The sequence below is a fragment of the Diorhabda sublineata genome, chromosome 6 (assembly GCF_026230105.1).
Source record: "Diorhabda sublineata isolate icDioSubl1.1 chromosome 6, icDioSubl1.1, whole genome shotgun sequence".
Lineage (NCBI taxonomy): Eukaryota > Metazoa > Arthropoda > Insecta > Coleoptera > Chrysomelidae > Diorhabda > Diorhabda sublineata.
In genome coordinates this window covers 36,610,252-36,636,236 of record NC_079479.1, presented here as the reverse complement: position 1 = coordinate 36,636,236, position 25,985 = coordinate 36,610,252, and the positions used below count along the sequence as shown (strand labels likewise).

General features: G+C 28.7%; 1 protein-coding gene across 12 annotated transcripts; it reads right to left on the bottom strand.

Annotated features, from left to right (window-relative positions):
* Positions 1-728: 728 nt before the first annotated feature.
* Positions 729-25,200, bottom strand: LOC130445533 (chondroitin sulfate synthase 1). Of its 12 annotated transcripts, none has more exons than XM_056781210.1 (9): positions 24,989-25,200; positions 23,460-24,042; positions 23,176-23,402; positions 13,527-13,667; positions 5,643-5,823; positions 5,380-5,537; positions 5,000-5,201; positions 1,829-2,440; positions 729-1,765 (listed from the first exon to the last, which is right to left on the bottom strand). In XM_056781210.1, the coding sequence occupies exons 2-9, from the start codon at positions 23,947-23,949 to the stop codon at positions 1,431-1,433; spliced, it is 2,346 nt and encodes a 781-aa protein (XP_056637188.1). In that variant the 5' UTR covers positions 23,950-24,042; positions 24,989-25,200; the 3' UTR covers positions 729-1,430. The 12 variants fall into 12 exon arrangements, with proteins under 12 accessions (XP_056637188.1, XP_056637181.1, XP_056637189.1 ...); XM_056781203.1 differs by having other exon boundaries at positions 23,158-23,402; positions 24,989-25,196; XM_056781211.1 differs by having other exon boundaries at positions 25,109-25,196.
* Between the last annotated feature and the right edge of the window lie 785 nt (positions 25,201-25,985).

The following is a 25,985-nucleotide window of genomic DNA, read 5'->3' as shown; positions in this document are numbered from 1 at the left end:
AAATTTCCAATACTATCATGTAATTTTTATGGGAAGATAATTCTTTCGGTAACAGTTTCTCTAAAGAAGTTAACTATTTACGCTTACATCCTAAGTTTGTCTATTGACTCATAGATGTCACGGACTGTCACTTTACAATGTTCAATCTAAAAAAAACTGAGATTTTGTTAAACGAGATTCAATTTTTGTTAAGGACTGCGTAAACGAAAATTTAATGATTAAACCACGAATCATTTATTTCACAGATCTTTCTCACAGACAATCCAAGGTTAAATCATTCTTATAATTCAAATCCCTAGATGGATCTGCTAGTATATAGTATTATTAAGTTGGCGAATTTAATGTTGGTAGACATTTTCTTTCGATGAATCATTATTGTCTGTTATAAACAATACTAAATTAATTACAAGTGATATATTATTAAGTATTAAGTTCGAGTTATGAAATTTATCATAATTTGGTTAGAACAATAACATTGTAGTTAACTATCTGTATATAGATATTCTTGTTATTAAAAAGGTAGTAAACTAGTTTTACTAGATTATCATATATTGCTACTCGTCGCTAGATGGCAGAATAGAAACGATGTCGATAAAATAGTTTGCATTATATCCAATTACAGTTACCTTTTTTTTATAGTTCCGTCCTCTATTAGTCGGTAGTGGACCTTTTCATTCCACCAAAAGTTAAATTATTTATTATAACTGTATGGAAAGAAAAACTACAGATAAATTTACAAAAATTTATTAAAATAAAGCTTTGTTACAATTGATTGTTACAAATAATTCACCGTTGTATATTGTGACATCGATTTCATATAATTAAAATACGTAAAAAAAAATGGCTAAAGTTCTGGCATTATAAAAAGGAACTTTATTTTCAAATTATGAGTATATATGGCAAATGTCGTGATTTTTTCATTTCGTAATATCCTTATTAATTAAAAACAAATCACATTTTCCTGCAAGAACTACTAGTTAAATGCGACAGAAATAAAATCACAGACAAATATTGAATCCGTTTTGTTTTTATTTTTATTTCGTTTTAATGTAACGTTAAATTCCGGTAGATGCAGTATACGAGGTGAGTACAAAAAGAACATCAGAGGTATTTGAGGTTGCGAAACATTTTTTGTTATTTTGGTTATTGTTGGGGCTTTTTCGAAAAAAAAAAAAAAAAAAAAATAATAATAATAATCGACAATTGGAACTGAAATTTTGGATACAATCAAATCAAGTATAAAATTGAAATTTCATTTTGAATAAAAGTAAATTTGATGATTAGTTAAAATCAATATTATGGCAAGACCGAGTATTTTCCCTATCGAGCATCGATATACGAGGGTATTAAGATAAGTTACAAACCGATTTAAAAAAGAAAAATTAAATTAAACGAAACATTTTTATTCCGATACTAAGTTGTACCGTATGTTACCTAAACAAATCTTTGTATTTGATAAAAAAATGTTGTAATTGTCGCACCGAGCCCAAGGTGCTAGCCTTAGTACCGAGACACATAATTTTTTGATTAATATCTAATTTTTCGTCGCATTTAACCGAATGAAATATATGAACCAAACCCGGATCGACACTTCTGACTATTTTCAAATCGGATTTGACGGCTTTATCGTAAAAATCGACGTCCTCGCTCCCCCATCCCGTTATACTCAAATCGAAGCCCCCCAATTTTATATAATCGCTTTTGTATATAGCGACGATTCCAAAACCGAACGGTCGCCAAAAACCGTGTTCATCATCAATCGGACCTGAAAGACATTAATTAAAGACATTTTTTGTTAAAAGAAAATTTTCGACGATATAAAACTCACTATTTTTGGGGCACGTCCACATCGATTCGTTATAATATTCGTCGAGTAAATGGGGATCGTACAAACTATAAACAATCGGGAAATATACTTTGGAATTTCGAACGGGGTTTTTCCGTATTCGTTCGAGACTGTCTTCGTCGAATGCCATATCAACATCGATGAATAACATCAAATCGTCGTCTCGTAGTTCGTTTACGCCCAATTGCAACGCCCTACCTCTCGAAAAATCCTCGTCTTCGGTATTCAATACTTTTATAATTCTATAGGGATATTTTTGTTTTAAATCGTTGATTAATTGTAGACTTCTTCGGTAGTCTCGAGGGGTTTGTTCGTTTCGGTAAAGCGCCACATATAAATTGGTGGATTGTTGGTTTTTTAAGCAAATTCGTTCGTACGAATCGAGAAATCGTTCGAATATCGTGTGACGACCGCTTAACGGCAATACGAAATTAATGTAACGTTCGTCGGGTGCGTAATAATTTATTAGGGGTTGTAGTTTTTCGTTGATTTTCGAAAATATTTGATTTACGATTTTTTTATGGACCGGCAACGAATCTAACTCGATTAATTCCTGATCGGATCGTTCTTGATCTATTTCACGAACGAACGTACCTAAAAAATGAAAATAAAACCGCGATAATAATATACGAGGGCTAAAAAACGACAAAACGTATTATTAAAAACTTGTTCGCTAATAAATATAGCGAAACCGCTAACCCTGTTAGATAGTTTGGCGGATGCGCCGGATTCCTATTGTTTTTTGTGATCTGTTTACATTATGTTTTAATTGTTTTTATTTTTTTAGAGACAATATCTAAGAAGGGTTTTTTGTTTTTTCGTGACAAATTAGATCGGGGATTCTAGCATGAATAATAATGTATAGAAAACGAATTTTTAGCAGCCGATAAGTCAATGTAGTTACATAAATTAAGAAAAACTAAATATTGGTTGGAAAATCTCGGAAATAAACTAAAAAAACTCAAAAATTTGGTAGAAAATCTTAAAAATTATGTTGGAATTATTCAAAAATTATGTAGAAAAATTTGGAAATTGGCTATAAAACTCGAAAATTAGTTAGAAAAACTGAAAAATCGGTTAGAAATGCCAAAAATTTGCTGGAAAATCGAAAATTACCTGCAAAACTCTAAAAATTAGCTGGAAAAATTAGCTAAATATTCCAAAAACTGACGGGAAAACTCAAAAGTTAGCTATAAAAATAAAAAATTTGCTAGAAATTCTGAAAAGATAGCTAGAAAAATTGAGATATTGACTAGAAATTTTCGCAATTAGCTGAAAAAACCAAAAATTAGCTGTAAAAACTATAAAAATTAGCTGGAAAAATTGGAAAATTCGTCAAAAATTTCAAAATCTGACCGCAAAACTCGAAAATTAAGATGGAAAAACTATAGCTAGCTATACAATCTCAAAAAGTAGCTAGAAAACTCAAAAATTAGATATAAAACCTGAAAACTTAGCTAAAAAAGCTCAAAAAATAATAAAATCTCAAAAATTATATGTAAAGTTACCCAAAGAAACTGAGAAATTATATAGAAATTTCAAAAAGTAGCTAGAAAACTCAAAAATTAGCTAGAAAAACTAAAAATATTTCGAAAAACTTGAAAATTAGCTGTAAAAACTTAAAAATTAACTAGAAAAATGAAAAATTGGCTATAAAAATCTCAAAAATTAGCTAGAAAAACTCAAAAATTAGCTAGAAATTTCTTAAACTCGCCAAAAAAACTTCAAAATTAGCTTGAAAATCTCGAAAAGTAGCTTAAAAACTTAAAAATTATCTAGAAAAACAAAAAATAGTTGGAAAAACTTGAAAATTAGCTGTAAAAACTCAAAAATTAACCAAAAAAAATGAAAAATTTGCTATAAAAATCTCAAAAATTAGCTAGAAAAACTCAAAAATTAGCTAGAAAAACTCAAAAATTAATATAGAATCTCGAAAGCTATCCAAAAAAACTAAAAAATTAGCTAAAAATTTCTAAAACTCGCCACAAAAACTTCAAAATTAACTTGAAAATCTCGAAAAGTAGCTTGAAAACTTAAAAATTAGCTAGAAAAACAAAAAATAGTTGGAAAAACTTGAAAATTAGCTGTAAAAACTCAAAAATTAACTAGAAAAATGAAAAATTGGCTATAAAAAATCTCAAAAATTAGTTAAAAAACTCAAAAAGTAGCTATAAAACCACAGAATTAGACAGAAAAACTCAAAAAGCAGCTATAAAATTACAAAACTAAAAAATTCGATAGAAAATCTGAAAATTTAGCTAGGAAAACCGAGAAATTAGCTAAAAATTTCAAAAACTAGCTGGAAAAACTCAAAAATTAATAGAAAATCTCGAAAGCTATCCAAAAAAACTAAAAAATTAGCTAAAAATTTCTAAAACTCGCCACAAAAACTTCAAAATTAACTTGAAAATCTCGAAAAGTAGCTTGAAAACTTAAAAATTAGCTAGAAAAACAAAAAATAGTTGGAAAAACTTGAAAATTAGCTGTAAAAACTCAAAAATTAACTAGAAAAATGAAAAATTGGCTATAAAAAATCTCAAAAATTAGTTAAAAAACTCAAAAATTACATAGAAAATCCGAAAACTTAGCCATAAAAACTCAAAAAGTAGCTATAAAACCACAGAATTAGACAGAAAAACTCAAAAAGCAGCTATAAAATTACAAAACTAAAAAATTCGATAGAAAATCTGAAAATTTAGCTAGGAAAACTAGCTAAAAATTTCAAAAACTAGCTGGAAAAATTCAAAAATTAATAGAAAATCTCGAAAGATATCCAAAAAAACTAAAAAATTAGCTAGATATTTCTAAAACTAGCTACAAAAACTGCAAAACTAGCTGGAAAATCTCAAAAATTAATTAAAAAAATTCAAAAAGTAGTTAGAAAAACTGAAAAATTAGTAAAAAAATCTCAAAACGTAGTAAAAAAAACTAAATTTAATGTCATAGTGAAACCAATCGGCATATTTAAATAAATTAGTGTATTAAATATTAGTTAATAGTTCAGTGATAAGTTTTAATGAATAATAAACATTTTACGTAATTAAGATATATACGGCGTGTACAAAATTAATTCCGTCAGTTTTGTGATTAAATAAATAAATAAATAAACAAAAGATGAAACGCGAAACGCACGTACGGGGTGCGGATAAATACCTGAAAAAGTTAATTGAACGTAAGCGTGGCGTCGCACTTCGACCGTCATTTTATGGCCTCTATATTTCCTATATACCAATAACAAATCCAAAATTAAATCTACACCAAAAACGGGATCCAATCTCCAATAACCGTATAAAATTTCTTTGAAATCAATCACTCTACCCCTTTGTTTCGAATACGAATTTATCAGTTCCATTATCTACAACATAATTTGATCGGAATTGAAAATTACTACTACTACTACTACTACTACGAGGGACGAAAAAAATGTTATCCGATACGAAAAATAAGTAAGGGAAAGTAAACGAAAGATTGTCGATTACGAGGGTGAGGAAATAATATTACAAAATGGAGGTAGCGTAAAACGGGTGATTTACCTCTCTAACGACATCATTCAAGCCTTCCTTTAAGGAGGATCCGATCCTTTTTCGAGGATTCGAATCTCGGTGAGTGTATAAAGTTTTCGAAATTAATTCCCATTCTAAAATATCGTCTAAACTTTTGGGGGTGTATCTGTTTAAACCGGCCGGTATACCTAAAAGAAATCATACAAATATTAACGCGATAATATTTATAAAATTTCCGTATTCCCGGTTGTAAACAATTCAAATTTTATTAATTTTTTCGTTTTCGTACGTACCCAATATGCCGGTATCGCCGAGGTATCCGTCGGATCCTTTTTTATCGGTAAACAGCGGTAAGTTCGGAGCTAGTTCGGCGGAATTTACGCGTTCCGCGCGATAACCCAACTCCCGCATCGATGCCGCTATGTCTCGATGCAACGAAATACTTTCTTGTTGGTATTTTTGTATTTTCAATCCCTAATAATAAAAATATACATTCGATAAAAACTAATTTATAAAAAAAAAAAAACAGATATCGCCGTTTTGTAAATTTACCTCTCGACTTCGTACACATAAATTACGTCGCACGTTATAGTGTGACGTCACGTTAGGAAGGAGATGGGATTATAAAAACGTGACAAGGACGGCGGTGGGGGGTTGAAATTCGTGTGACGTAATTTGTTTCCGGTTTCGATTTATTTGGATGAGTCGCGAAGGTTTTTTGACATTTTCTACATTTTTAAAAAATATTATTTTAGTTAAAAATTTTCGATACTGATGACGAAACGGTAAATCGAAATGGATGAGATGCATAAATATGTTTTTCAAGTAAAAATTGTATGAAGATTGAAAATTTCCGATTCGAAACGTGGAATATCTCAAAAGTTAACTGTAAAAACTCGAAAATTAGCCGGAAAAACTCGAAAAGTAGCTGGAAAAGTCAAAAATTAGATACAAAATCTTAAAAATTAGCTGTAAAAACTAAGAAATTATCTAAAAATTTCAAAAATTTCCTAGAAAAACTGAAAAAAACTCGAAAATTAACTGTAAAAACTCAAAAAAATAGATAGAACATGTCAAAAACTAAGAAATTAGCTAAAAATATCAAAAACTAGCTGGAAAAACTAAGAATATAGTTAGAAAATCTCAAAAGTTAAGTTAAAGAAAGAATTGAGAAATTATGTAGTAATTTCAAAAATTATCTAGAAAGACTCGAAAATTAGATGTAAAAACTTAAAAAATTGAGAGATCTCAAAAATTAGCTAAAAAACTACGATATTATATAGAAATTCCAAAATTTAACTAATAAAACTCAAAAAGTATTTAGAAAAACTCGAAAATTAGCTGTAGAAGTAAAAAAGTAGCTAGAAAACTCAAAAAATAGATAGAAAATGCTAAAAACTAGGAAATTATCTAGAAATTTCAAAAACTAGTTAAAAAAACTCAAAATTTAGCTGAAAAAACTCAAAAATTAGCTGTAAAAACTCAAAAATTAGCTGTAAAAACTCAAAAATTAGATATAAAATGTCCAAAACTAAGAAATTATCTAGAAATTTCAAAAACTAGTTGAAGAAACTCAAAATTTAGCTGAAAAAACTCAAAAATTAGCTGTAAAAACTCAAAAATTAGCTGTAAAAACTCAAAAATTAGATATAAAATGTCCAAAACTAAGAAATTATCTAGAAATTTCAAAAACTAGTTAAAGAAACTCAAAATTTAGTTGCAAAAAACTCAAAAAGTGGTTAGAAAAACTCGAAAATTAGCTGTAGAAGTAAAAAAGTAGCTAGAAAACTCAAAAAATAGATAGAAAATGCTAAAAACTAGGAAATTATCTAGAAATTTCAAAAACTAGTTAAAAAAACTCAAAATTTAGCTGAAAAAACTCAAAAATTAGCTGTAAAAACTCAAAAATTAGATATAAAATGTCCAAAACTAAGAAATTGTCTAGAAATTTCAAAAACTAGTTGAAGAAACTCAAAATTTAGCTGAAAAAACTCAAAAATTAGCTGTAAAAACTCAAAAATTAGATATAAAATGTCCAAAACTAAGAAATTGTCTAGAAATTTCAAAAACTAGTTGAAGAAACTCAAAATTTAGCTGAAAAAACTCAAAAATTAGCTGTAAAAACTAAAAAATTAGATATAAAATGTCCAAAACTAAGAAATTGTCTAGAAATTTCAAAAACTAGTTGAAGAAACTCAAAATTTAGCTGAAAAAACTCAAAAATTAGCTGTAAAAACTCAAAAATTAGATATAAAATGTACAAAACTAAGAAATTATCTAGAAATTTCAAAAACTAGTTAAAGAAACTCAAAATTTAGTTGCAAAAAACTCAAAAAGTGGTTAGAAAAACTCGAAAATTAGCTGTAGAAGTAAAAAAGTAGCTAGAAAACTCAAAAAATAGATAGAAAATGCTAAAAACTAGGAAATTATCTAGAAATTTCAAAAACTAGTTAAAAAAACTCAAAATTTAGCTGAAAAAACTCAAAAATTAGCTGTAAAAACTCAAAAATTAGATATAAAATGTCCAAAACTAAGAAATTATCTAGAAATTTCAAAAACTAGTTAAAGAAACTCAAAATTTAGCTGAAAAAACTCAAAAACTGGCTGGACAAACTCGAAAATTAGCTAACAAAACTCAAAAAGTAGTTAGAAAAACTCAAAAATTAGGTGTAAAAACTCAAAAAATAGCTAGAAGACTCAAAAAACAAATAGAAAATCTCAAAAGTTAGCTAAAAAAAATCGAAAATTAACTGTAAGAACTTAAAAAGTAGATAGAAAATGTCAAAATTAGTTAGAAATTTCAAAAACTAGTTAGAAAAACTCGAAAATTAACTGTAAAAACCCTCAAAAGTAGATATAAAATGTCAAAAACTAAGAAATTAGCTAGAAATTTCAAAAACTAGCTGGAAAAACTCAAAATTCAGCTAACAAAACAACAAACAAACAAAACAAAAGTGTGTCTGTGGGTGAATTGCCGTATAGTTTACTGATTAAATCATATTAACTCTTTTCGTACACTTTTCTCTATTTCAAAGTTGATTTTTTTTTATGATTTTCAACTAATTTCACCCTTTAAAAACCCCGCTGCTCAACCCTTTCCATCATTTCATTTTTTCCATTCCAAAGTCCAATTTCCATGGACTATTTAGCATAAAAATATATTTAACACTGATTTCTTTTCTTCAGTTTATTTTCTTGTTGGTTTTTCACCATTAAACGGTAAAAAAAATTTATCAAATTCAATTTCGTCGGCATTTACATTAATTGTTCATGTTTTACGTAATGTTTTTATTGCAAATCGATAATTTCCTATTAAATTTTATTGTTAATTTCATCGCCTATGTTATTGTCGACGTGTTTTTCACTAATTAATTTATTATCAATATTGACGCAATTTCTTTTTAATTTTCCTTCGATCGCGCTGCGTCCCCCTCGAATTTAATATCTTTTTATGTTAATTCACACGTAAGCGAAACAAAAATTGAAATATCCTTGAAGAAAAAATGCATCGGTATATTTACCTACTTAATAAATTTGAGCCTTGATCTTTGAAACCGCCGAGTCGTTACGAAAAAAAAAAAAAATAAAAATTATATTTTAGATAAAAATTACACGCAATTGTCTTATTATCTTATTTATTCAATTCATTTATTAGATATCCTGTAATAGAACACATTAAACGCTATATAAAAATCAACCCTACCCTATATCGATGAGTGTGGGGGGTGAAAACTACCATTTATACCGAAAAATAAATAAAATTATTAATAAAAACATTTAACGAGTAAAAAAATACTTTTAAAGCTCGAATCAACATTTTTTAATATTGTATCTATAATGTTTCGACACTGTTTGATGTATTTCATCCCTTATAAACCACCCCCGGTTAATATAAAATTAAAAAAAAAATCATTCGAAAATGGTATGTCATACGTTAGGTTACGATTTGTATGGTTATTTTAACAGTTACAAGAAATATAAAAAAAGAAAAATGTTTGTTAAAAAACGAACTAACTTTTTGTTCCTAATCAATTTTTATGTATCTCCTATAGTTTTTTAGAAATTTCGATAAAAAGAAATTTTTAAAAATTTCGAAAATGATTTTTCGATTTTAAACATAATTTTTTACGTAATTATGCATCATAAATCGTTCAAAATTCCAGACATTATTATTAGTACGTAAATATATTGAAAAAATTACTGGATTTTAATTTTATTTTAATTTGGGTACTGTTGGTAAGGGTGGAATTGAGGTTATTTTTTACAAATAAAAATAAAAATCGATTTTATTTCGGCTATAACTTTCTTATTTTTTATGTTAGAAAGTTGTAGTATATCTCATTTTGAAGATTTTTAAAAGTACTTTGAAAAAGATTATATACGATTACTTCGAAAAGTTGACCGTTTTTTCGTTACTCGAGGTTGAATTTTAAAAAATTTCCGTTCGATAAAAATATTCAACTTTCAATAAATCATAACTCGGTTTGTATGACGCCTAAAGCAATTTTAAAAAAACCAATCTATTTGTTTTTTTATATACTTCGTTTTGGTTTCCCGCACTTTTTTTGAAAAAATCAAAAGTATTCGAGTTATTCGTAAAAAATCGATTGAAAACGCTGTTTTTTTTCAATCGCGTATAACTAAAAAACTATTGCTTTTTTCAAAAAAATTCTAAGAACATTTTTTACTTAAAATTTAGTCCTCTATCAATTTTCAACATAAAAATTTTCACCCCCTAATTGGGGTGGAACTCACCCCTAGGACAAAATCACACATAGGCGCAGGGTGAATTCTACTTTTTAACGTAATTAAAATTTCATTAAATTCTACGCAGGTTCATGGAAATAGGTTGTGAAAATTCAAAATACGATTAATTCTTTTATTAATGTACAAATTTATAAATATCAATATAAAATAGTTTTTTTTTTGGAAATTAAAGCCGCGAGCGATGGTTTTAAGTGCCAGAAATCTTCGTCTTCAATATTATATAAGAAGTAATTAGTTTTCCGCCCTTGTCGAGATTCAGGTGTCAGTCGGCGTTAAGCTACAGCCACGTAAACATATCCGCCATTATTGACTAACAAAAAGTAGCCAGAAATTTCAAAAATTAGCTGTAGAAACTGAAAAAGTAGCTAGAAAACTCAAAAAATAAATAGAAAATCTCAAAACGTCAAAAGTTAGCTAAAAAAACTGGGAAATTATCCAAAAATTTCTCAAAACAGTTGGAAAAACTCGAAAATTAGCTGTAAAAGTCAAAGACTAGCTAGAAATTTCAAAATTAGCTATAAAAACTCGAAAAGTAGCTAGAAAACTCAAAAAATAGATAGAAGATCTCAAAAGTTAGCTAAAAAAACTAAGAAATTATCCAGAAATTTCTCAAAATAGTTGAAAAAACTCGAAAATTAACTGTAAAAGTCAAAAAGTAGCCAGAAATATCAAAAATTAGCCGTAAAAACTCGAAAAGTAGCTAGAAAACTCAAAAAATAGATAAAAATTCTCAAAAGTTAGCTAAAAAGTTAAGAAATTATCCAGAAATTTCTCAAAATAGTTGGAAAAACTCGAAAATTAGTTGTAAAAGTCAAAAAGTAGCCAGAAATTTCAAAAATTAGCTATAATAACTCAAAAACTAGCTAGAAAACTCGAAAAATAGATAGAAAATCTAAAAAGTTAGCTAAAAAAACTGAGAAATTATCCAGAAATTTCTCGAAATAGTTGAAAAAACTCGAAAATTAGCTGCAAAAGTAAAAAAGTAGCCAGAAATTTCAAAAATTAGCTGTAGAAACTGAAAAAGTAGCTAGAAAACTCAAAAAATAAATAGAAAATCTCAAAACGTCAAAAGTTAGCTAAAAAAACTGGGAAATTATCCAAAAATTTCTCAAAACAGTTGGAAAAACTCGAAAATTAGCTGTAAAAGTCAAAGACTAGCTAGAAATTTCAAAATTAGCTATAAAAACTCGAAAAGTAGCTAGAAAACTCAAAAAATAGATAGAAGATCTCAAAAGTTAGCTAAAAAAACTAAGAAATTATCCAGAAATTTCTCAAAATAGTTGAAAAAACTCGAAAATTAACTGTAAAAGTCAAAAAGTAGCCAGAAATATCAAAAATTAGCCGTAAAAACTCGAAAAGTAGCTAGAAAACTCAAAAAATAGATAAAAATTCTCAAAAGTTAGCTAAAAAGTTAAGAAATTATCCAGAAATTTCTCAAAATAGTTGGAAAAACTCGAAAATTAGTTGTAAAAGTCAAAAAGTAGCCAGAAATTTCAAAAATTAGCTATAATAACTCAAAAACTAGCTAGAAAACTCGAAAAATAGATAGAAAATCTAAAAAGTTAGCTAAAAAAACTGAGAAATTATCCAGAAATTTCTCGAAATAGTTGAAAAAACTCGAAAATTAGCTGCAAAAGTAAAAAAGTAGCCAGAAATTTCAAAAATTAGCTGTAGAAACTGAAAAAGTAGCTAGAAAACTCAAAAAATAAATAGAAAATCTCAAAACGTCAAAAGTTAGCTAAAAAAACTGGGAAATTATCCAAAAATTTCTCAAAACAGTTGGAAAAACTCGAAAATTAGCTGTAAAAGTCAAAGACTAGCTAGAAATTTCAAAATTAGCTATAAAAACTCGAAAAGTAGCTAGAAAACTCAAAAAATAGATAGAAGATCTCAAAAGTTAGCTAAAAAAACTAAGAAATTATCCAGAAATTTCTCAAAATAGTTGAAAAAACTCGAAAATTAACTGTAAAAGTCAAAAAGTAGCCAGAAATATCAAAAATTAGCCGTAAAAACTCGAAAAGTAGCTAGAAAACTCAAAAAATAGATAAAAATTCTCAAAAGTTAGCTAAAAAGTTAAGAAATTATCCAGAAATTTCTCAAAATAGTTGGAAAAACTCGAAAATTAGTTGTAAAAGTCAAAAAGTAGCCAGAAATTTCAAAAATTAGCTATAATAACTCAAAAACTAGCTAGAAAACTCGAAAAATAGATAGAAAATCTAAAAAGTTAGCTAAAAAAACTGAGAAATTATCCAGAAATTTCTTGAAATAGTTGAAAAAACTCGAAAATTAGCTGCAAAAGTAAAAAAGTAGCCAGAAATTTCAAAAATTAGCTATAAAAACTCGAAAACTAGCTAGAAAACTCAAAAAATAGATAGAAGATCTCAAAAGTTAGCTAAAAAAACTAAGAAATTGTCCAGAAATTTCAAACAATAGTTGGAAAAACTCGAAAATTAGCTGTAAAAGTCAAAAAATAGCCAGAAATTTCAAAAATTAGCTATAAAAACTCGAAAAATAGCTAGAAAACTCAAAAAATAGATAGAAAATCTCAAAAGTTAGCTAATAAAACTAAGAAATCATCTAGAAATTTCTTAAAATAGTTGGTAAAACTCGAAAATTAGCTACGCGAGCAGAAGAAAGCGCTGTAGACGACTGCGAAGCTCTCGCACTACCCATTCCGCCCTTGTCGAGATTCAGGTGTCAGTCGGCGTTATGCTACAGCCACGTAAACATTCCCGCCATCATTGACGCCAAGTGCGATGCGTTTTCTACATACCGAAGACCATAGATGAGGAAAACTTGATGATTTATGGTGTTTTGATACTGAAAAGCTACAGTCCACAGGTATGACAAACATCTCAATCACTTCGGTGATTATTTCGATTATTTTCGAGAATCGCGCAGACATAATTTAATTAACCGTTCGGCAATTATATAAATCGAAAAAAACGATTTTTAGTAGACTGCGAAGCGAAAGATCGGTACATCAAACGTTTCGTAAATATTTACCTAAAAGTTTTAATGTTAAACAAGCGTCCGAATTTAGTTTCTCACTGGGTGGTAGGTAATAAATTTCGGCATACTTTTCTAGTGAACACTTTATATATTTTTAATTTTGTTTACACTAAGAAAAAAGTTGTAAACGGACATCGATTTCAGAGCAATTCACAGTTTTATTTTTTTTTTTTCAAGCCCCAAAATTGCTTTTTCCGATGGTACAGATGAAAATCGATTGGGTTTATATTCGATTCATAATTATTTGGTAGTAACGCCGCGAATTTTCTATCGAACGACAGTTTTTTTTTGGAAAATATCTACCCTTCGACAATTTAGATCAATAAATACCATTTTAATGAATATTTTTTTCGAAATAATTGAAATAAAACTCGCTTTTACGTAAATCCGTTACTTACCTTTACATAATTATGTAATCGGTACATATACCGGGGTTGTTTTATCGGATGTAACGTTATAGCCCTATGGACTTCTTTTTGTTTCAGATCCCCCGTAAACGCCGCCTCGCCGCTTTGGTTATGATAAAGTATAACTTGCATCTACAAATAAATAAAAAAAAATCTATTCCGGCTGTTGAATTACGAGATTGCGCGCCTAGAGGGCGCCCTAGACGTCGGATATCTCAAATTTCTCGTTAAATTTAAAAAAAAACTTGGACCGAACGCTCTAATTTGTTAAAAAAGGCTGATGGATCGTCGATTAAACATCTGGACGATTGTCGAGGCTGTAACCACCGATACAAAAACGATTAGAAACATTTTAAACGAGGTATAACACATTTGACACCGACCAAAATATTTTGCGTGACTCGTTATTTAATAACCAGACCTCGTATATAATTGTAATAAAATAAGACGTAATCTTCATCGGAGGGGACTGATAGTTATTTGCATTATTTGATTCAATTACACAATTGGAAATATTGTAAAGGAACTCTTGTTGGGATGATAATTTGAATTGAATTAGTGCCAATGATAATTTTAGATAATTGCATTCAATATTATAACCGACTTTATTGCAATTGAATACGTAAAAATTGTCTATACGATAGATGAATTTGGACAGATGCGTACGAAGAAACTCGAAAATATATTTATCTACAACCAAAATTGAACATTTAAAAACCAATATAAATACGTAAATTTACGTAATTGGCTGTAAAAGTCAAAAGGTAGCCAGGAATTTCAAAAATTAGTTATAAAAACTCGAAAAGTAGCTAGAAAACTCAAAAAATAGATAGAAAATCTAAAAAGTTAGCTAAAAAAACTGAGAAATTATCCAGAAATTCCACAAAATATTTGGAAAAACTCGAAAATTAGCTGTAAAAGTAAAAAAGTAGCTAGAAAACTCAAACAATAGATAGAAAATGCTAAAAACTAGGAAATTAGCTAGAAATTTCAAAAACTAGCTGAAAAAACTCAAAATGTAGTTAAAAAAAACTCAAAAATTAGCTGTAGAAACACAAAAATTAGATATAAAATGTCCAAAACTAAGAAATTATCTAGAAATTTCAAAAACTAGTTAAAGAAACTCAAAATTTAGCTTAAAGAAACTCAAAATTTAGCTTAAAGAAACTCAAAATTTAGCTGTAAAAACACAAAAATTAGATATAAAATGTCCAAAACTAAGAAATTATCTAGAAATTTCAAAAACTAGTTAAAGAAACTCAAAATTTAGCTGAAAAAACTCAAAAATTAGCTGTAAAAACACAAAAATTAGAAATAAAATGTCCAAAACTAAGAAATTGTCTAGAAATTTCAAAAACTAGTTAAAGAAACTCAAAATTTAGCTTAAAGAAACTCAAAATTTAGCTGTAAAAACACAAAAATTAGATATAAAATGTCCAAAACTAAGAAATTATCTAGAAATTTCAAAAACTAGTTAAAAAAACTCAAAATTTAGCTGAAAAAACTCAAAAATTAGCTGTAAAAACACAAAAATTAGAAATAAAATGTCCAAAACTAAGAAATTGTCTAGAAATTTCAAAAACTAGTTTAAGAAACTCAAAATTTAGCTTAAAGAAACTCAAAATTTAGCTGTAAAAACACAAAAATTAGATATAAAATGTCTAAAAGTAAGAAATTATCTAGAAATTTCAAAAACTAGTTGAAGAAACTCAAAATTTAGCTGAAAAAACTCAAAAATTAGCTGTAAAAACACAAAAATTAGAAATAAAATGTCCAAAACTAAGAAATTGTCTAGAAATTTCAAAAACTAGTTAAAGAAACTCAAAATTTAGCTGTAAAAACACAAAAATTAGATATAAAATGTCCAAAACTAAGAAATTATCTAGAAATTTAAAAAAATAGATAAAGAAACTCAAAATTTAGCTGAAAAAACTAAGAAATTATCCAGAAATTTCTCAAAATAGTTGGAAAAACTCGAAAATTAACTGTAAAAGTCAAAAAGTAGCCACAAATTTCAAAAATTAGTTATAAAAACTCGAAAAGTAGCTAGAAAACTCAAAAAATAGATAAAAATTCTCAAAAGTTAGCTAAAAAATTAAGAAATTATCCAGAAATTTCTCAAAATAGTTGGAAAAACTTGAAAATTAGTTGTAAAAGTCAAAAAGTAGCCAGAAATTTCAAAAATTAGCTATAAAAACTCGAAAAATAGCTAGAAAACTCAAAAAATAGATAGAAGATCCCAAAAGTTAGCTAATAAAACTAAGAAATTATCCAGAAATTTTTGAAAATAGTTGGAAAAACCCGAAAATTAGTTGTAAAAGTCAAAAAGTAGCCACAAATTTCAAAAATTAGTTATAAAAACTCGAAAAGTAGCTAGAAAACTCAAAAAATAGATAAAAAATCTCAAAAGTTAGCTAAAAATCTAAGAAATTATCCAGAAATTTCTGAAAATAGTTGGAAAAACCCGAAAATTAACTGTAAAAGTCAAAAAGTAGCCACAAATTTCAAAAATTAGTTATAAAAACTCGAAAAGTAGCTAGAAAACTCAAAAAATAGATAAAAAATCTCAAAAGTTAGCTAAAAAACTAAGAAATTATCCAGAAATTTCTGAAAATAGTTGGAAAAACCCGAAAATTAACTGTAAAAGTCAAAAAGTAGCCACAAATTTCAAAAATTAGTTATAAAAACTCGAAAAGTAGCTAGAAAACTCAAAAAATAGATAAAAATTCTCAAAAGTTAGCTAAAAAATTAAGAAATTATCCAGAAATTTCTCAAAATAGTTGGAAAAACTTGAAAATTAGTTGTAAAAGTCAAAAAGTAGCCAGAAATTTCAAAAATTAGCTATAAAAACTCGAAAAATAGCTAGAAAACTCAAAAAATAGATAGAAGATCCCAAAAGTTAGCTAATAAAACTAAGAAATTATCCAGAAATTTTTGAAAATAGTTGGAAAAACCCGAAAATTAGTTGTAAAAGTCAAAAAGTAGCCACAAATTTCAAAAATTAGTTATAAAAACTCGAAAAGTAGCTAGAAAACTCAAAAAATAGATAAAAAATCTCAAAAGTTAGCTAAAAAACTAAGAAATTATCCAGAAATTTCTGAAAATAGTTGGAAAAACCCGAAAATTAACTGTAAAAGTCAAAAAGTAGCCACAAATTTCAAAAATTAGTTATAAAAACTCGAAAAGTAGCTAGAAAACTCAAAAAATAGATAAAAAATCTCAAAAGTTAGCTAAAAAACTAAGAAATTATCCAGAAATTTCTGAAAATAGTTGGAAAAACCCGAAAATTAACTGTAAAAGTCAAAAAGTAGCCACAAATTTCAAAAATTAGTTATAAAAACTCGAAAAGTAGCTAGAAAACTCAAAAAATAGATAAAAAAAATCAAAAGTTAGCTAAAAAACTAAGAAATTATCCAGAAATTTCTGAAAATAGTTGGAAAAACCCGAAAATTAACTGTAAAAGTCAAAAAGTAGCCACGAATTTCAAAAATTAGTTATAAAAACTCGAAAAGTAGCTAGAAAACTCAAAAAATAGATAAAAAATCTCAAAAGTTAGCTAAAAAACTAAGAAATTATCCAGAAATTTCTGAAAATAGTTGGAAAAACCCGAAAATTAACTGTAAAAGTCAAAAAGTAGCCACAAATTTCAAAAATTAGTTATAAAAACTCGAAAAGTAGCTAGAAAACTCAAAAAATAGATAAAAAATCTCAAAAGTTAGCTAAAAAACTAAGAAATTATCCAGAAATTTCTGAAAATAGTTGGAAAAACCCGAAAATTAACTGTAAAAGTCAAAAAGTAGCCACAAATTTCAAAAATTAGTTATAAAAACTCGAAAAGTAACTAGAAAACTCAAAAAATAGATAAAAAATCTCAAAAGTTAGCTAAAAAACTAAGAAATTATCCAGAAATTTCTGAAAATAGTTGGAAAAACCCGAAAATTAACTGTAAAAGTCAAAAAGTAGCCACGAATTTCAAAAATTAGTTATAAAAACTCGAAAAGTAGCTAGAAAACTCAAAAAATAGATAAAAAATCTCAAAAGTTAGCTAAAAAACTAAGAAATTATCCAGAAATTTCTGAAAATAGTTGGAAAAACCCGAAAATTAACTGTAAAAGTCAAAAAGTAGCCACAAATTTCAAAAATTAGTTATAAAAACTCGAAAAGTAGCTAGAAAACTCAAAAAATAGATAAAAAATCTCAAAAGTTAGCTAAAAAACTAAGAAATTATCCAGAAATTTCTGAAAATAGTTGGAAAAACCCGAAAATTAACTGTAAAAGTCAAAAAGTAGCCACGAATTTCAAAAATTAGTTATAAAAACTCGAAAAGTAGCTAGAAAACTCAAAAAATAGATAAAAAATCTCAAAAGTTAGCTAAAAAACTAAGAAATTATCCAGAAATTTCTGAAAATAGTTGGAAAAACCCGAAAATTAACTGTAAAAGTCAAAAAGTAGCCACAAATTTCAAAAATTAGTTATAAAAACTCGAAAAGTAGCTAGAAAACTCAAAAAATAGATAAAAAATCTCAAAAGTTAGCTAAAAAACTAAGAAATTATCCAGAAATTTCTGAAAATAGTTGGAAAAACCCGAAAATTAACTGTAAAAGTCAAAAAGTAGCCACGAATTTCAAAAATTAGTTATAAAAACTCGAAAAGTAGCTAGAAAACTCAAAAAATAGATGAAAAATCTCAAAAGTTAGCTAAAAAAAACAAAATACCATATTAAAGATAGAAAAAGCGATTTTAATTCAATAGACTCTAATTTTATTGTCAAATTCGAAAAAACCTCGTGTAGGACGGTAAAAAAACCGTCCAGTGTAGACACACCTTTGACGAAAACATCAAAATATATCGTTTCTAGTTAATTTTTTTACGTCGATACGTTCAAATATACAGCGGCGGTAATCGCTGATGTATTTATAAATAATTTAGCAGACGCTGTTTTTTTTTTTTCATTAAATTTTTTTCGCAGATGCAAGTTTGGAAATTGGAATAGCGAACTAGGTTAAACGTTTCAGAATAAATAAACAATTCGATCGTTGGTTTTTACGACAATTAGTAATAAACAGTTTACGATCTATATTTAAAATTGTTGTAAATCAATGATTATTCAAACCCTATTCGATACAGCGTCTAATTTAAAAATCAATCAATCAAAAAAAACTCAATTTGGATTTAAATAAATAAAGAAAATAATAATTCCCAAGTACGGTCCTGTTGTTTTACTAATCAAGCGCACGTCTGTTCGATCAAGTTTGGTGACTCTTTTGAACGACATTATATATACATATTATAAAGCAAGAAAGAAGAAGTTCAATTACGCATTTAACGTTAATTAAAAATATTATATTTTTGCATCGACTGCAATCGAGTTTCGACGATATTTCAAATTTACAGGTGCGTTCATCAGTAATGTAATACCTTCGTGTTTAATTACCCGGTTACGTTAGATAAAATTTAATATCTTCAAATTGTTATTTTGAAATTTATTTAACGCCCAAGGTTATTTTATGAATAATCTTTTCAATACCATCGACAATTTAAATAATTTGATATTTTAAGACGATTACGAGGGTGGTTTCAAAAGTACCTCGTCCGAAAAATCAATTCAATAAATTCGATATTTTACATCTTCATTATTAACAAATCTGCAGTTTTTTCATTAGAAGATAATCCGAGTGGACTAAATCTGGTCTATAAGTTAGTAATTCTAATTTGTAATTCGATAATTTTGGTCATTGAAATAACGGATTTTTGAACTGGTGAAATAACTACCAAATGTGGTAGTTTTTACATGATTTTTTCGCTAAAACGATCCAAAGTATTTGCCTACTTTGGTATTCATCCAAAAACATCGCCAAAACATCTTCAAGTCGCTGTTTTAGTTCCATTTCGAGCAAACGCGGCAACCATCTTGTCTTCTAAGTCGCGCACTTTCAAAAGACGTCCATCCAGTTCGTTTTTGATGATTTCTTTCAATATTTCCTGAGTCGTAACCTCATTTGGATGATCTGGAGGGTCGCTGGGGCTTCGAGAAGGACCTATGGCCTCAGAAATCATTGTTGGTATGGTCAAAATTTTTGTCATCACGTCTTTCGACAGATTTCTTGCAAAGTAAACTCGACAGAGATGGACAGAGACGCCTGGTACGAAACATACATTGAAAAACCTCGTTTGTTTCACACCAAGCAACTGGTTCAGCCAAATAGAATCGAAATTAGACTAGAGAACAGACTTCTAACCGGATATGGCACCACGGATGATCTGGAGTGTCGCTGGGGCTTGGAGAAGGACCAAACTTCACAAACTGTGTCTAACGACATCGAAGGTGTCGCTGGGGCTTCGAGAAGGACCTATGGGCTCAGAAATCATTGTTGGTATGGTCAAAATTTTTGTCATAACGTCTTTCGACAGATTTCTTGCAAAGTAAACTCGACAGAGATGGACAGAGACGCCTGGTACGAAACATACATTGAAAAACCTCGTTTGTTTCACACCAAGCAACTGGTCCAGCCAAATAGAATCGAAATTAGACTAGAGAACAGACTTCTAACCGGATATGGCACCACGGATGATCTGGAGTGTCGCTGGGGCTTGGAGAAGGACCAAACACCAGGACAAACCTCACAACCTGTGTCTAACGACATCGAAGGATTCAAGACGGTTTTTCAAAGGACATCGGGCTTCCAGGTTTTGAAAAAATCGAAGATATTTCTTCGTTATTCTACCATATGGCGTCAAAAAGTCGTTTCGTTAAACTGATATCTGAGTACAAGGCTTTCCATCCGCATCTCCAAGCCAGATAGCAGATCCCTGGATGTATCAACATTTAAACCAATTAGGTTTTGTTGCAGATTCTCTCGAAGAAGTGTGAAAAACTCCAGAGGAACTCCAGAGATTGATGGATCAGCTGGTAAGGACGTTTTGTGACGTTTACACAGATCCAGATCTAGTTTTTCCGCAGATATGTGCAAGATCGTAAAGAATTGTTTCGGTATATTGTTTTTATCAATTAAATTATCGTATATTTGAATGGACAAATTTGTTTGGTAACCTCGCGCGTTCCGTAGAACTTCGCATAATCAAAAACAAGTTATAATCGAATAAATTATTTATAATTATTGATAGAATAGTAAATAAACGTTAATTATTTTCACCGTTGTTTTATTTTTGTGGTTATGAATATAAATAAAAGCGTTTTAATCGAATTTTCGTTATACAAAGTTTAGACGAGACCGAGACCCCCGTAACGAAACGATTTTTGCTCGAGTTCATAAAAGTTCATCTAAATTGTGTTTTTTTAATAAAAAAAATGAGAATCGCGCGCTAAATTTACGTGTAATCAACCTCGAGGCTAAGATCAATCGTTTACGAAAAAAAAAACTCCAATTTATCAAAAGAACTTCGCGTATTTATACCTAGTTATTGTTATTAAAGTTTATTCGAAAATAAACGTCATTCTGAGATGAAAAAACTAAAGATTAATAGCGTGTAGTTTTTTTTTCCTTTGCTATGTGCTAGTCCAACATCTTCACTTGTTTTTTTTTCTTAAATATACTACGTGTTCAACACCGACAACATTTATAAAGAAAATTTTTATTATTGGACCCGATAAATAAACTTTTAACTGTAAAAAACCGAAAATTAATTAATCAGATTTTGGTAAACTCGAATCCAAAGCACGTTCGAAGTTTATTCGCCAGATTTAGCCCCATCGGATTATTTTTTTTTCCTTGGTTTCTCATTAAAAGGTACCAGGTACCTTTGGGGTCATCCTCGTAACTTTTTGGTTATTCAATGGGTGCCATAAGTTTTCAAAAAGCAAAAAGAAAGCTCGAAAAACGTTTGTGGATAGTTTAATTACTAGATACGTCGTACCCACCTATAAAAACATTGAATTTGTTCCGTCTCAGTGAACAATCGATTCAAAAATCGATTAAATTTTCGTTTTGTTTTTTTTTTGAAATTATTCTTAATATTAAAAACAAGCATGACGAAATTAGAAGTGTATTTGGGATTTAAAAATAAATTAAATATTACGAAAAATAAATCACCGTTACCAAATACAAATCTAAAGCATTCTACAACATTGAATTGAAGGTTAATTAATACATAACGGATGAATCAAATCAAATTTATAAACTATTCAATGAGATTTATAAGAAAATTAAATTTTTTCTACGCCGGTTTTAAGCAGTTTGTTTGTTATAGTGAAAAAACTTTATAAACTAATACAGTTGATTAGTGCAATTCGTCCACACCCCTTTGATTTTGACGTGACAGCTCACGAACTAATTTCAGTGATTCGATTTGTTTATTTTACTATTATTAATATTGTTAAAATGAAATATGTATTTCTAAAGAAATTATAGAAAATATAAACGTGAAAACATCAAATTTGTTGTATGAAAAATCAAAAGAAACCCATCTAAAAGAATATACAGTGAACAGATTTCAATGAACGCAAGTTTATTTTGACAGATGACATAAGGAACATGACATTTGTATAAAGTCAGTTTTTCGTCGTATTTATATTTGACTCGATTTAAAATTGTCGTTTTTTTTTCTATAATAGTAGTTTATGCATGAAGTAACACTTTTTTTCACGAATCGGAAAGAAAAATATTATTCTGCTTCCGCCATTACATAAAAACTTTTTCTAAAACTTTATAAACTAACACAGTTGATTAGTGCAATTCGTCCACACCCCTTTGATTTTGACATGACAGCTCACGAACTGATTTCAGTGATTCGATTTGTTTATTTTACTATTATTAATATTGTTAAAATGAAATATGTATTTCTAAAGAATTTATAGAAAATATAAACGTGAAAACATCAAATTTGTTGTATGAAAAATCAAAAGAAACCCATCTAAAAGAATATACAGTGAACAGATTTCTATGAACGCAAGTTTATTTTGACAGATGACGTAAGGAACATGACATTTGTATAAACTCAGTTTTTCGTCGTATTTATATTTGACTCGATTTAAAATTGTCGTTTTTTTTTCTATAATAGTAGTTTATGCATGAAGTAACACTTTTTTTTCACGAATCGGAAAGAAAAATATTATTCTGCTTCCGCCATTACATAAAAACGTTTTCTTTTTATTTTTCCTATAACAAATTTGATGTTTCGACGATTGTCTTTTCTATAATTGCTTCAGGAATACATATTTCAAATTAGTAATCTTCACTTTTCATTTTAACAATATTAATAATAATAAAATAAACAAAACAAATCGTGTCAAAATCAAAGGCGTGGACGAATTGCACTAATCAACCGTGTTAGTTTATTAAAAATTAATGTTATGACATTTTTTCATTCTAACAAACAAACTGTTCTTTAAAATAGTTTTCTTTCGAATTTTCCGGTAAAAAATGATAATAATATACAACCACAACAAGTCGAAAGTTTACAGCGGACGATTTCTATGTACGAAAGTTTACATAGATATGAGGCAATTTAAAAAACAGCTGATTAACGTCAAAATGGCGGCCGTGCGAATGCGAAAGAATCTAGACATGTAATATAAGAAATAATTGATCGAAATTAAATAAAAAAAAGTATCGAATATTGAAATCAACTTTTGTAGAATGCTTTTGAAAATTTAAAAGCTTACAATACGACCGTCACTCGCCTCATAGGACCACGTACAAGATATCCCAGCGAATTTTTTCACGCAACGTCCCAATTCGACATCCTCGTGTGTCGTATAAACTTCGCTAAGACATTCTTCCACAGATGGCGCTATCCTTTTGAGCGTTTCCCTGGATAGTATAACGCCCGGACCGCCCATGCAGAAATTTTCGTCGTCGTCCAGTGATAACAAACCTATTTCCTCGGTATTACCTCGACCGGTTTGGCCTACAACCAAAAATATATTCCGAATAATACTTTCGAAGGTTATTTAAAAGTTCTTACCTATAAACCAAGCCTTTCTGCTATCTACAGACCTCAGTAATTCTTCTAAACGATCGGTCCTGATGTACACGTCATCGTCCGCCCTCAAAAACCACTCGTATTTATCTATATAATTATCGTACATATATTTGAGCATACGAAACGATTTTTTTTGCGGTGGATAACTATCGTCCACCCCGCGTAAAACTACCAACGGTACGTGTTCGCTGTACGAATTTTCCGAACTGAAAAACATCACTTTTCCCGGCACTTCTCTACCCCACGTGTCGTATACCGCCTTCGCGCGCGTATCCAGATATTTCGCCGCCGTCATAATACCCACGAACAGAAGACTTTTATTCGAGGCTCGGCGATTTTCTTCGTTGATTAGACGGTGAGGGGCGAGACGTTTTTTCGACCTTTCGGTACATTTTTCGTTTAACAATAACGACACCGATATTCCTATTAGGATACCTAGCGTGATCTTGAGGAGGCGGCTTCTCCGTGCCATCGTCACTAGATCTCGAATCCAAGAAAATCATTTTCGTGTCAACTTTCGCACATATTTATCCGTCGTTTATCTACGCGAGGTCAAGAAGATCGGCTATAAAAAACAAATAATCACTTTGTTATTATTAAACGTAAAAAAAGAATAAATAAATTTGTAGCAATCTTAAATGAGACACTCTGTATAAATATTGTTCAGTATTTTAAGTTTTAACTTCCATTCCACCCCGTATATACCGATATATTATTTTACGTCGAAAATAATTAATTTAAAAAAGTTCATTTATCGACGGGCAGTGTATATTTCTTTTCGTTATTATCACAATATTCGAAACATCGAAAATTTATTTTTCTATATTTCAGCTTTTTGACCAATCACCTTGAGTTTTTTTTTTTATTTTAATTTATTTCTACACGAGCCACGGACACGAAATACCATATAAGAATGTTATCTCGAAATAAATTACACCTATCAGAAGCAATTATCGAAAGTTTCGAGCACTTTATTGAATATAATTTGATAAAGATATTGACAATCGTAACAGATTATGTCAATTGTACAGTATGTCACGTGAAACAAAACGTCATTTAAATTATCTTTAAATTATTGTTAATATATTGAAAAGTGTATAAACTATAACAAAAAACTCGTATCGTTGTATTTTTTTTTATCTATTTAACTATTTTTGACGAGATTTATTCGTATTTGTTCTAAAGGGTAAATATTTAAGCCCGCGAAAAAACGGTCGGTACGACCCTGTTTGGGTAAAGTTGAAGCACGAAAAAAGTATTTCAAGTGGATGATCCCTTCTGATTTTAGCATTTGTCGACGAAAAGTAGGTAAAATTCCCTCAATATGCCTTTCGGAACCACGTTCGAAATACACACGTGATTTTCAATATGAATTTCATTAACCACGAAATAATAATTTTTCTAATTTTCAAACGATGAATATATAATTATACTATTACCAAAATTGACACTAACTAAATAAATATACTAAACAAATAAATACACACACTACTAGTACATATAAAACGTACGATAAATTCCTTGACCTTACGACAATTTTTTAGCACAAAACATTCACACAAGTACACTACGATGTCGGTGTATTATTATTCAAACACGTCGACGACTCGAATGCAGTTGTTGTATGTTACCTCGATTTCGTTAGACTGAATGTAGTTTTGTATTTCGTGTATTTGTACTGCTGATATCTCTCGTTGTTCGTCGTCGTCTCTATAGACTATCCCAATACCCATGCTGGTACCGGTACCGGTCTTATTTTCGATAGACGCCCAATAACTCCGAATTAGAACCGAACGAACCATTCTAAGTACAGTTAACGGTATTTAATTCTCGCCCAATCACGTTAGAATGGTCGAAACGGACATTATTTAAAACGAACGTTGCCGTAAAACAGACAATAATTTATATTAATATTTAATAACAAATGATTATGGCTACTGGTAATCATTGTTGCGGTAGGATTACGTTGATAATGAATTTGGTCAACGGATGTTTACGTATTGGCTGAAATTGGTATTTTGGAAATATTACTACTCTTCTAATAATCATTCGGGGTATCTTTTGATATTGAAATCTTAGAAAATAGATTATTCAACTAGAAAATGATAAAGAAATATCTTAATAGCATTAGATAGCAAGTTTTTTGAACCCGTTTCTGATTAATAGCATGTTTAATTCAATTTTTTATTCAAGATCTTTTAGAACAAATAATAAAGATGAAATAACCATTTTATTATCACGACAAATTATTTATTTTACATAATAAATATTGGAATAAAGTAAATATTAGCAAAATATTTATAAAAAATTAGTTAGGCAACCATATTTACAATACACGTATACGTTCAATTCTGTATATTAAGTTGCCTAATGTATTCATTTAGATTATCTTACGTTTTGATATAATATCGATATATTTCAATAATAAAATATTATATTTAGAACAGATATTACAAGAGATTTTTAATTATAATAAATTAGATTTAACAAAAAATATAACTGTGTTGA